The sequence below is a fragment of the Bufo bufo genome, chromosome 5 (genome assembly GCF_905171765.1).
Source record: "Bufo bufo chromosome 5, aBufBuf1.1, whole genome shotgun sequence".
Taxonomy (NCBI): domain Eukaryota; kingdom Metazoa; phylum Chordata; class Amphibia; order Anura; family Bufonidae; genus Bufo; species Bufo bufo.
In genome coordinates this window covers 507752131-507765609 of record NC_053393.1, presented here as the reverse complement: position 1 = coordinate 507765609, position 13479 = coordinate 507752131, and the positions used below count along the sequence as shown (strand labels likewise).

Sequence of the window (13479 nt, the reverse complement as noted above, 5' to 3'; positions counted from 1 at the left end):
TAGGCTTTTCGGCGTTCCACATGGAGTGAGGCAGCGCTCGTGGGCTCCGTATGTTACAGCGCACTTCTGAGGCGTCAGCGGTGACCTCACTTAGATTCCCTGTCACACGTGGTGGGTGATGCAGATGTCCAAAGTGGCAACAATCGGGTCGTACGAATCTTCGTCTTGCTTGCAAGCAAATGATGAGCCCCCAGCTTCCTCAAGGAATATTACCTATTGTTGCTGCTACCATCCCATATTGTTGAACCACTCAGTCGATATTTATTCCGATATTTATTCTGATATTTATTCTGATATTTATTCTGATATCTATTCTGGCTCTGTTCTGGTTTTTTACTGTATTGCTGCTTAATGTCCACTCATATTTTATATATCCATAACTGTACTTACCAATAAATTTTAATTATCAACATCTACTCCATTTGTAAGTGTGCCTGCTACTATCTGATTATTTGCAAATTTTTTAAGACTGGGTGAGTCTTTAGCAGCTGCTCCTACCCATCTATACTCTCGGTGGAGCAACTAAATACGCCTTTTTGTTTATAGCTACAGACAATGAGTAGACAAAGTTGCAAGATTGCTTGGAGCCCGGAAGTTCATCAAGATTCAAACCATAACTACCAGCCCCTGGTCTCTTCGTCAGGGAAAACATCACAAGTTTCCAGTCATCATAGATGGGAAGGAGGACAACCTGTGGTGCACGAAGATATAGAGGGTCTTCGGATGCCCCCCGCACTATACAGACGTCTTAGAAATGAACCGCTTCTCCCGACAGAAGCTCCTGGGAAGGTGTTGGAGTGTCCTGGTCATCGCCCCGCTGAAGGATTATTTTGAAAGTGTGGAGACACCAGATTTTATAATATTACATTATTATATTAAGAAAAAAAAAGAAGAAATGAAGCCCCTTCGTCATCCGGATCCCAAGTGCGATTAGCTACATCATCATTGAGTACTGTCTGCACGTCACTGATGTCCTCCTCAACTGTCTTTGGGTCAGGAGCTTGACCGATAGCAACACCAGCTCCCACACCACTCTCCTTATCACTATTTGCCCGCCTAGTGGAGGAAGCGGCGGATGTCTCCTCCACATCTTGGCTTGCCATTAGCTGCTGATTTCTAGTAGCTGGTCCTCACTTTATAGTGGGGCTGAGCCCATAGCATACAATACTTCTCTGGCTGAGGGAGCAGAAAAGGACAGGGGCAGGTTTTGGACAGGTGAGTGCACAGGGCCAGCTTCCGGGCCATGCCAACTAAGGGTTGTATTTGACGAACCCACTGACTCTTGGCTGGGGGTGTCTGATGTCACTTGCGACGAAGTCGAAGATCAAGTCAACCATTTAAGAACCGCTGGGTTGCTGGTCAAGACACAACCACTAGCTGACACTGGGAGCTCAGGCCTCTCGAAGTGACCCCTGCTGCCACGGCCCCTTACTCTGCTGGGACCTGTGCCTGCACCAGAAACATTTAGGCCTCTGCCACTCCCCTGTGCAGGGCCTGACACTTCTCTGTCTGACATACTGTTAGATCAAATAAATAAATAAAAAGGAAATTAAAACACCCCAAAAAAGTCTGTAATTTTCTCACTTCACCACACAACAGCTAATAAGCCCTCCCCCCCCCCACTAATACACACAAAAAAGGGCTTTAGAACATATAACTGCACCGCTGAACGACAAATATATTTTTATTTTGCCACTATTACACAATGAAAAGGGCTTTAGAACAAATAACTGCACTGCTGCACGGCAAATAGGCCCTTATTTATTTATTTTTTCACTTATAAACGCCACAGAAGGCTTTAGAACATATAACTGCACCGCTGAACAGCAAATATATTTTTATTTTGCCACTAATACACGACAAAAAGGGCTTTAGAACATATAACTGCACGGCAAATAGGCCCTTTTTTTTTTCACTTATACACGCCACAGAAGGCTTTAGAACATATAACTGCACAGCTGAACGTTAAATATATTTTTATTTTGCCACTAATACATACCAAAAAGGGCTTTAGAAGATATAAGTGCAACGCTGAACGGCAAATATATTTTTATTTTGCCACTATTACACGTTAAAAAGGGCTTTAGCACATATAACTGCACCGCTGAACGGCAAATATGCTTTTATTTTGCCACTATTACAATCCAAAAAGGGCTTTAGAACATATAACTGCAACGCTGAATGGCAAATATATTTTTATTTTGCCACTATTACATGCCAAACAGGGCTTTAGAGCATATAACTGCACCGCTGAACGGCAAATATATTTTACTTTTGCCACCAATGCACGACAAACAGGGCTTTAGAACATATAACTGCACAGCTGAATGGCAAATATATTTTACTTTTGACACTAATGCACAACAAACAGGGCTTTAGAACATATAACTGAACGGCAAATATACTTTTCTTTTGGCACTAATGCGCAACAAAAAGGGCCGTAAGTTTCGCACTTCACCACACAACGGCTAATAAGCCCTTTTTTCCCCCACTAATACAAGCCAAAAAATTCTTTAGAACATATAACTGCACTGCAGAAGGGAAAATAAGAAGTAGAAATATTTCCTTGTAATAAACCCTGTTAATGACTGTATCAAACAGCACTTGCACCCCAATAACAAGAACAGTTTGCTGGAAGTACAGAGCTGTATAATGGCAATTTGGGTCCCCAGTCAGTGCAGCAAGGTATAATAGAATTGTTCCTATTACCCAGGCTGTAACCTCCCCTACTGAACCCTGTTCTACATAAATGCTATGGAATAATTCCTCCCTATCCTTTCCCTACACCTTGAATAATATTTCCCTGCACTTGTAAATCGTTTTTTTAGCACAATGATGTTTTTCCTAGCACTGTCCCTAGCGCCTGCTGACGTCTCTCCCTGCACACTGGAAAATGGCAGAATCCAAGATGGCTAAGGCTATTTATAGGGCTGGGATATCACAGGGCTGGCTGCCGATTGGCTGCATGCATGGCATTATGGGTGATCCCGCCTTCCTAGAGTTCCTTTCTCTATGCCCTCACACGTGCAGCAGCCATTTTAGGAAAAAATGCGATTCGTTACCACGAAGTGTGAGGAAATTCGACTTCGGTGCGAATCTAAATTCGGATCGAATTCCACTTCGTCAACTCATCTCTAGCCAAGACAAAAGAGCTGTCTAAGGACACCAGGAACAAAATTGTAGACCTGCACAGGGCTGGGATGGACTAGGGGACAATAGGCAGGCAGCTACAGTAGGTGAGAAGGCAACAACTGTTGGTGCAATTATTAGAAAATTGAATAAACACAAAGTGACTGTCAATCTTCCTCGGTTTGGGGCTCTATGCAAGATCCCGCCTCGTAGGGTAAGGATGATTCTGAGAAAGGTCATGAATCAGACCAGAAATACATGGGAGGACCTGGTCAATGACCTGAAGAGAGCTGGGACCACAATCTCAAAGATCACTGTTAGTAACATACTATGCCGTCATGGATTAAAATCCTGCAGGGTACACAAGGTGCCCCTGTTCACGCCAACACATGTCCAGACCTGTTTGAAGTTCGCCAATGACCATCTGGATTATCCAGAGGAGGCATGGGAGAAGGTCATATGGTCAGATGAGACCAAAATAGAACTTTTTGGCATCAACTCCACTCGCCGTGTTTGAAGGAAGAAAATGGATGAGTACAACCCCAAGAACACAGTCCCAACCATGAAGCATGGGGGTGGCAACATCATTCTTTGGGGGTGCTTTTCTGCAAAGGGGGCAGGATGACCGTATTGAAGGGAGGAGGGGGCCATGTATAGCGAGATATTGGCCAACAACCTCCTTCCCTTAGTAAGAGCATTAAAGATGGGTCGTGGCTGGGTCTTCCAGCTTGACAATGAACCGAAACACACAGCCAGGGCAACTAAGGAGTGACTCGGTCAAGAACTACAGGAATCGTCTGAACTCTGTAATTCCAAACAAGGGTTTCTGTACCAAATATTAAGTTCTCTTTTTCTATTGTATCAAATACTTATTTAATGCAATAAAATGCAAATTAATTATTTAAAAATCATACAGTGTGATTTTTTTTTTTTTAGATTCTGTCTCTCACAGTTGAAGTGTACCTACTATAAAATGTAAAGACCTCTCCATTCTTTGTAGGTGGGAAAACTTGCAAAATCGCCAGTGTATCAAATGCTTATTTTCCCCACCGTATCTTTGATATCTTTCCTGTGATCCGGATAAGGGGCACTCAGCACCCACCATGCTTCTTTTAATAACATGTTTTACTCCATTATGCTACAATGTTTTATATACATTTCCCCAGGAAGAATTGTATGTAGAGCTCCCCCCCCCCCAACCCTTCCTCCCCATTGTACCTTCTTACTATTGTTTTTTTTAATGATTGCAACAGATCTAATATTTAGCAGCTCGGCTGTCTCAATTGGTATCTTTCTGGGTTATACTTTAATCTGATTTACTGTATTGATGCCAGTGTCCCCTTTAGCTTTAACTTGGTCGTCTGATATTTCATTAGGGTTAGTTGAGCTCTCTGCAAAAATCCCTTATTTTATGTTAAAATTATGGAGGAAAGTCCATTTTAAATACAAATTACAGAGCCCAATCTCACATATGCTTCCTATATTTAGAAACCTCTTTTTCTCCCCTGGGATGTTGCCATCTTCGTTTGCCAAATTGCACCATGTTGATGACTTATTGCTTAAATTTAAACTCATGTCCAGAACATACTTTCTTTCTACTTTCTCTCCCCAAATACGAAACTCTTTAGAATTCCCCTTGTCTTCCACAATGTTTAAACGACTATGTAAATATAGAGCCTTGGAGAGGGGTACTCTCTCCCGTCTTTATTCTATTTTAAACTCGTCACTTTCTGATACCAAGTTGGCTTTTATGCATGGTTGGGAGGTGGATTTGGGGGAGACCCTCACACTGAAGCAGTGGCATGAATGTTGTATGGCAACCAGCAAAGGGAGCTAGCAGGTAACCTTAATGGAGAATTCTTTAAAGATACTTCATAGAGTATATATGGTGCCTTCTAGATTGTAACTTATTTATCCAATGGTTTCCCCCTTATAACCTAGACATTGTTTACAGAGTTGTACGAGGAAAAAAAAACAAGCTTGTATGTTACATTTTGGGGAAAAAATGCCACCGGGGCCAAAACAGCTAAAAAAAACTTTACCAGAAATTTTACAAAAATCATAAAATGTATAAAACTTCATATTGACCTACTGACTACTAGCAAAATTCTGGGTGCTGTGTTTTACAAACTAAAAAAATTAACAAAAAACACCACTAACCTCACAATAAAATTTTGACTAAAACTCTGTTAATTCAGCTTTACTTTCCAGGACTTTTTTTTAGAGGGAGTCTGTTTCTTCCATAATCAGTATCAACCTACGCATACTGCCATGTAGGGGAGGTGCCCCAACATATAACCATAACCATATTTTCCTTGTGAAAATCCAGTCCTATAATCCATTAGAAAAGTTTATTTTTATTTTTATGCAAACATGGGTTTTGTTGCACTGTGGGTGGGGCCATTTCAATTTGGTGCACCATGCCTCCTCTGTGTCATTGCTACAGGCTCTGAAATCTCAGGAACTGTCAGTCAAATGAGTGTAGAGGCACTCGGCAGCATTATGGATGGAGTGATGTGCATTAAATGGAGTGGCTCCGATAAACCTTATTGCATAAAAAATAGGAAAGGTATGGCTATGCTTCAGAGCCCCCATTCTACATGGTGGTGTACATGGTTTGAAGTTGATCTTGGAGACAGCAGACTCCCTTCAAAAAATAATCTGCTAAGCAATAGTACTTTCTAATATATTTACTTTTAAGTTCTTATGTGGTGACCATCAAGATGTAATGACATATCACGGCCTGGAAGACGCCTTATCACCAGTCACACATATGTTGGTCCAGTAAATGTTTATGGAGGTCCTCAAAGCTAGAGATATGGTGCACGGGGGCAGAGATTTTTTCAACCTTATATCAGTATTAGTGTCCCCAACCAGGAATGGGTATGATAGGTAACTACTGTAGATAGCATTTGTCTTGGTATCCCTTTACTTTTACTGCTTGGTTTTGCTTATCTGCATCATACTATGCCAATTTTGTTTTCACAGCACTCAGAAACACACACCAATGCAAAAAGGACATCAAACCCACCACATATCTTTGCTGTTGCTGATGCAGCTTATCAGTCTATGGTAACTTATCATTCTGATCAGGTAAATTTTTGTTCTTTATTTTTGGTTGATCTCTTAAAAATACCATTATCCATAATGGTATCTCTTAATACCATTTCATAGAAAGTTTTTGCAAGCCAATCCTAGCCCTTGAAGCATACAGAATTAAATGGGTTTTCTGGGAGTTTTAAATTCATAATGACCTATCCCCAGGTTAGGTAATCACTATGAGATCGATGGGGGTCCAATTCCCAGCACCTAAGCCGATTATATGTTTGAAGAAGCCGCAGTATTCCTCGTTGCAGCTTACCAAGCACAGCCCATGTCATGTGACTGATGACCATGACATCACTGGCCCAAGAAGAGACCTAAGAGCTCAGTGAGCTCCACGGCCTCCTCATACAGCTGATCAGTGTGAAGAGTCAGACCCCTGCCAATCTCATATTGATGACCTATCCTCAGGATTTTCCCTCCCCAAGCTCTGGAATGATGTAAATGATGTCTGAGTGACACTGACATACAGTAGATAGCTGTTGGTAAACACATGTTTGACGGTGTTAACATACAATGTGTTTAAAAACACCGCACTGGCACATGTGTTATGGTTTTTCATATTCCAAAGCTTCCAAAAATTGTCCCTTTTCAGGTGCAGATGATAAAAAAATAATAATATTCATAAGTGGCTTAGGGGACCAAGCGTCCAAAAATGATGCCTTAACAGGGTCAGAATACCTGCCCAAATGATAGGCACAAGTGTTGATTGTCAGAAGAAAAAGTGTCTCATCAATAAGCCCAAAAAAATTCTCCCTTTCAGTTCGGAGCAACAGCAGTGCAATGTGGATGTGGAGAGGGTACGGTACGAATATAGGGGCATACAGCCACAATAGTGATGACAGCAAGAGCAGAATCACATGGACCATACATCCTGTCTATGGGTAGTCGTGGCAATAGTAGTAACAGTAGTAGTGATAGTGGTGAAAGATACTTTCGTTAATGGTGGTGGCAGTAAAGAATTAACAGCGAAGAGCAGCAGCAGCTGAGGCAGTGGCGGCTGCAGCAGCAGCCATATAATACATGTTGGCAAAAAGGCAGCAGCATGATAAAGTCAGCAGCAGCCTTACAGTGGCATGATGGCATCAGTGGTATGATAGAGGCGGTGACAGTGGCAGCCATTCAGAATGTGAATGTAGGCAGTCCACAGCAGTGGCATGAGGGGAGCGGCAGCAGCATCCATAAGAAACGTGATGGTGGGTAAGTCATAGCAGTGGTATGAAGGAGGCGGCAGCAGCAGCCATACAGAATGTGATGGTTGGCAGGTCGCAGCATTGGGTTGATGGAGGCCTCAGCAGCTGCTGTCATACAGAATGTAATGGTTGGCATGTGGCATTAAAGTCATGATGCAGGTGGTAGCAGCAGGAGAACAGAACATTGTGGTTGGCAAGTGGCATGATGAAGGCCGCAGCAGCCGTACAGAACGTGATGGTTGGCAGGTGGCATCAGTGGTGTGAAGCAGTCCGCAGCAGTAGCCGTACAGAATGTGATGGTTGGCAGGTGGCATCAGTGGTGTGAAGCAGTCCGCAGCAGTAGCCGTACAGAATGTGATGGTTGGCAGGTGGCTTGATGCAGCCGGAATGAGCAGCGGTTTAGAACATGATGGTTGGCAGGTGACATTAGTGGTATGATGCAGGCCGCAGCAGTAGCCATGCAAAACGTGATGGTAAAAAGACAAACATACAGCAACAGTGGCAACATAGGGCACCACCAGCAAGGCGAGATTTATGCACCAGAATCAGCCGGAGGAAGGTGAAAATGTTGGTATTGATGCAGTAATCATGTATATATGCTGAATATACATAAATGGACGATTGAGGCTTGATGCTCAATTTCACCTTAATACACACAGGTAGATTGCTGCCATACCTTGGGTATTGCTGCAGTAATCACGTACAGTAGGTGTTTGTGAGATTGTGCTTTTAGCACGACAGCGTCGCGCTGATACTCGGCAACATGGTGCCGAGATCTCGCACTCACTGGAATAGTGACAGCACATCCCAGCAAGCGCGTCATAGAAGCGACGGGAGATCCGACTTGGATTCCCGCCAATTCTACACGTGTGCGGCGTTTGTTATGAATCCTGAGGGGGAAGTCCCCGCCGGATTTTAAATAAAAATCCGGCCTGGGTCCCCCCCTCAGGAGCATACCGGGCCCTTAGGTCTGTTATGGGTTGTAAGGAGAGCCCCCCCTACGCCGAAAAAAATGGCGTAGGGGGTCCCCCTACAATCCATACCAGACCCGTATCCAAAGCACGCTACCCGGCCAGCCAGGAAGGGAGTGGGGACGAGCGAGCGCCCCCCCCCCCCCCCTCCTGAGCCGTACCAGGCTGCATGCCCTCAACATGGGGGGGTTGGGTGCTCTGGGGCAGGGGGCACACTGCGGCCCCCCCACCTCAGAGCACCCTGTCCCCATGTTGATGAGGACAGGGCCCCTTCCCGACAACCCTGGCCGTTGGTTGTCGGGGTATGCGGGCGGGAGGCTTATCGGAATCTGGGAGCCCCCTTTAATAAGGGGGCCCCCAGATACCGGCCCCCCACCCTAAGTGAATGAGTATGGGGTACATCGTACCCCTACCCATTCACCTGCAAGAAAAGTGGTAAAAACACAAATAAACCACACAGTGTATTAAAATATTTTATTTTTCTGCTCCGGAGGCCGCCCCCTGTCTTCTTTATTAGCTCTTTTACCAGGGGGGGCTCTTCTTCTTCCGCTATCCCGACGGGTCTTCTCCGCTATCCGGGGGGTCTTCTCAACTCTCCGGGGTTCTCCTTCTGTCTTCTCCGCTATCCGGGGGGGTCTTCTCAACTCTCCGGGGTTCTCCTTCTGTCTTCTCCGCTATCCGGGGGGGTCTTCTCAACTCTCCGGGGTTCTCCTTCTGTCTTCTCCTTCTGTCTTGTTGACTCGGCGCACCCCGGTTCTTCGTCTCGCGAGACGTCTCGCGAGACGAAGAACCGGGGTGCGCCGAGTCTCGCGAGACGAAGAACCGGGGTGCGCCGAGTCAACAAGACAGAAGGAGAAGACAGAAGGAGAACCCCGGAGAGTTGAGAAGACCCCCCCGGATAGCGAAGACAGAAGGAGAACCCCGGAGAGTTGAGAAGACCCCCCGGATAGCGGAGAAGACAGAAGGAGAACCCCGGAGAGTTCAGAAGACCCCCCCAGATAGCGGAGAAGACAGAAGGAGAACCCCGGAGAGTTGAGAAGACCCCCCCGGATAGCGGAGAAGACAGAAGGAGAACCCCGGAAAGTTGAGAAGACCCCCCGGATAGCGGAGAAGACCCGTCGGGATAGCGGAAGAAGAAGAGCCCCCCCCTGGTAAAAGAGCTAATAAAGAAGACAGGGGGCGGCCTCCGGAGCAGAAAAATAAAATATTTTAATACACTGTGTGGTTTATTTGTGTTTTTACCACTTTTCTTGCAGGTGAATGGGTAGGGGTACGATGTACCCCATACTCATTCACTTAGGGTGGGGGGCCGGTATCTGGGGGCCCCCTTATTAAAGGGGGCTCCCAGATTCCGATAAGCCTCCCGCCCGCATACCCCGACAACCAACGGCCAGGGTTGTCGGGAAGGGGCCCTGTCCTCATCAACATGGGGACAGGGTGCTCTGAGGTGGGGGGGCCGCAGTGCGCCCCCTGCCCCAGAGCACCCAACCCCCCCATGTTGAGGGCATGCAGCCTGGTACGGCTCAGGAGGGGGGGGGGGGGGCGCTCGCTCGTCCCCACTCCCTTCCTGGCTGGCCGGGTAGCGTGCTTTGGATACGGGTCTGGTATGGATTGTAGGGGGACCCCCTACGCCGTTTTTTTCGGCGTAGGGGGGGCTCTCCTTACAACCCATAACAGACCTAAGGGCCCGGTATGCTCCTGAGGGGGGGACCCAGGCCGGATTTTTATTTAAAATCCGGCGGGGACTTCCCCCTCAGGATTCATAACAAACGCCGCACACGTGTAGAATTGGCGGGAATCCAAGTCGGATCTCCCGTCGCTTCTATGACGGCTCTGTCTCCATCGCGGCAAGCCAGCTCGGCGCTGGCTCCCGCGATGGGGCTCGTAGGTGCTCAATCTCGCCGAGAAAGAGAGCGAGATTGACACAAAATCGGGTTCACCTACTGTATATATGCTGCTTAATTAAATTGAACCCCACAAAAAAATATTTCTGTAAAAATGGAGGAAAAAATGAAAGTATTTGCTTGCAGGTAGCTGCTTTTGTGCTTTGCACTGCAGCACCTGCACTTCTGATAGCAGGCACAGCCAGCCACAGCTCCTGTCTTCTCTTTTCCTGTCTGTCAGCTGTCCTGCTTGTCCCTATTCTACACAACACACACTATTTTTCTTTGGAATCCTAGCCTTTCCCTTCACACTACCTGGCAATAAGATTGATTGATTTCTAATTTTTCATTCTTTCAGACTCCCAAAGATCGTTTTCCTGGCAGACACCGTCACACACAACCACCCTCATTCACAGCCCAGAACAGAATGGCAATCTACTAGGGCACCTCCCTGCTTGCTGCAGCACTGATTGGCTCATCCAGGGTATCTGTTGGTATCTGGGAGCCAATCAGGGCAAGCCCTCCCCACCACTTCCTCACAGGGTCATGTAAGACCCCTTCTTCTTCCTCCATAGTGCCTTTTCCCCACCAACATGTGCACTAAAATGGTGCTATGTGCCTTTTTTAGTGGATACAGCCTGAAAATATTTGCGTTCGTCTGCTGTCTGAAAAATAGCAAAGTTCGGACCAAACCCAGTTCCATTCTCCTGCTCTCATTCCTAACTAGAAGTAATCCAGTGACTGAATGTTCATATATATTACCAAAGTTAAAGCTGCTGCCAGATACCTTTGAGTAAAAGATTGGGATTGTAAACCTAAATGTCAAATACCCCATCCTTGTTTTCCCCAGTAACAGTCATATAGGAGGGGGACTTCCACCTATTTTGTATTTTCTTGCCCGATCTGACATCAGAGGTATACAGTTACTGGGGAGGATGCGGTTCCAAATATTTTAACAAATTTCAGTAATTCGGCCCTGCCTATTGCCTATTTTTGGTTTGCTTGTTTTTTCTTTTTCTTTTGACAGGGAAAAGAATAAAAACATTTTGTGATAAATATCAATGTATTTATTTACTGGAGGTTTAAGAAGCCAATGCATCAATTTTGTTGTAGTGCATGTCTCTCCGACTTTAAAGGGCATTCTGATGCAACAAAAATTGGTGGCAGCAGGTGGCTTAAAAATATAAAATAACATAAAAAAATAAAATAAAATAATTGATACTTGCCTCCACTGATCCTGTGCCATTGCAATTCTGGCACTGCCTCGCTCCCCACTGCTTTTTGCTTCCAGATCCAGTCTTGAAAAATAGAACCCATCTCAGTCAGTGATTAAAAGCAAGATGAGAGAAAGAAACAGAGAGCAGCGTAGACCTAGGCAGTGTTGGATCGGCAGCTGTAGGGGATTGTGGGGGTGCCACTAATTTTTGTCTCCCTGGAAAGCCCCTTTGAAAAAATGAATCCAAGCAACATTCTGCTCTTCTGATTTTAGTGCATTGTAATTTCTGGTGAGAGTGGTGCCGGAAAGACGGAAGGGGCTCATCTTCTGGTCCAGCAGCTCACAGTCCTTGGAAAGGTGAGCTCATAATGTGCAGCGAAACAATCGATGCATGTTACTGTATTTCTACACAAAGAGGTGGCCTCAGTTCCAGTGGTGATCACTTTTTATTTTCACATTTCATTCACATCAGTGTGTGTATGCAAAAGTAAGGATCACCCGATAACCTGAGCTCTTGGTATCATTGAGACCATAAGTGATCTGCTGTAATATGTTGAGGAACTAATTCAAATGAATTATTTTCCACTGCAGCACTACCACAAGAGAATTTATGCATTAAACAGTTCGTTGTCCATTGTAAAACACTAATATGCTGAATCCCAATGTACTTGTTCTTCTTGTTCATACAGTGCATGAACCAAACTCTTTATTTAAATATTAACTGTGTAATTGTTATCTGAATGGCGGGGGTCCAACACCCCCGCTGATGAGCTGTTTAAAGAGGAGGCGGCGCTCCGTGTGAGCGCTGCTTACTTTTCATTACACTGCCCATCGTCTCCCTTGAAGCGACAATGTAGTATAATTACAAGCACTCGCTCCATTCAAGTGAATGGAGCCAGTACTTGTCCTTACACTGCACTTCGGAGACGACAGGCAGCTTAATGAAAGGGAAGTAGCGGTCGCGTGAAGCGCTGCCTCCTCTTCAAATGCAGCATGCTGACCCCCAGGGGAGTAGTCCCGGTGTGTAGAATTCGAGTGGTATACCGTGGCCTAATGTTTGTGTCATGGTGCTCCTACCGTACCTTAAGGCTGTCACTTCCTGAGGGGGCCGTCTCCATTGCAGAGATTGATTTGGAACGAGGAACGAAATGAAGTCCAGACTTTGTGAAGTTTAACTTTTCTTTACTTGGAATAAACTCACGCAGTAACAGAATGGTACTTAACATTTCTCTTTCTTGGTTCCAGCAGTTCTGGCAGTTGGCCTTGACTGTTTATTCCGTAATGCTATCTTTAGCTTCAAATTTTGGTTATTGTCTCTAACAGAGTGGGGTGTCATGGACCCATGGTCCCCCTCTAAGATACAAAGTGTTATTAATATCAGGAGTAAGCTGCTCTACGAGCTGCTTTCCGAAAGCTTCTGCAGCAGGAGGGGAAAACGCTTCCCTCACTGCTCTTTGTCTGGTCTCTTTCACAGTATAACTCCAACTAACTCAACTTGCTCAACAACCTATCCCTTGGTGGGAAGGGGAACATCCCACTTCTACCCAAACAGGGAATGATTGGAATGGTTAGTTCCATTCTTTTTAAAGGAATCTGCCCGAACATATGTCACCTGCTGCAAAATCAGGCACATCACATGTAGAAACTGTTGCATAACAATATTAAGGCGCTAAATGAGAAAAACTTGCAATAAATATACTGATGGGATACATTGCTAGACATAGGAACCCATAGCCAGGTGACAAAATGGTGCCCCACTCCGAGGTACTACACAAACAGCTGATCGTGGGGGTGCTGATTGTCTGACCTCTGCCGATCAGATATTGACAACCTATCCTGAAGATCGGTCATCAATAAAAAAAACTGCCTGCACAACCCCTTTATTGAAACAAAAGACAGTCTAACTTTTTTGTGAACCCGGTGTCTAAAGGCAATAATTTGCTGAATGTATTCTAAAATGTAATTAATGTAGATATTGTAAATCA

The 13479-nt window shown here is 45.2% G+C and overlaps 1 protein-coding gene across 1 annotated transcript in view; it reads left to right on the top strand.

Moving 5' to 3' along the window:
• MYO3A (myosin IIIA) overlaps positions 1 to 13479 on the top strand; it is a 269541-nt gene that overhangs the window by 121512 nt on the left and 134550 nt on the right. The window contains exons 11-12 of the mRNA XM_040434050.1: positions 6118 to 6222; positions 11768 to 11851. Coding sequence (XP_040289984.1) covers positions 6118 to 6222; positions 11768 to 11851 — 189 coding nt within the window. The remainder of the gene's footprint in view (positions 1 to 6117; positions 6223 to 11767; positions 11852 to 13479) is intronic.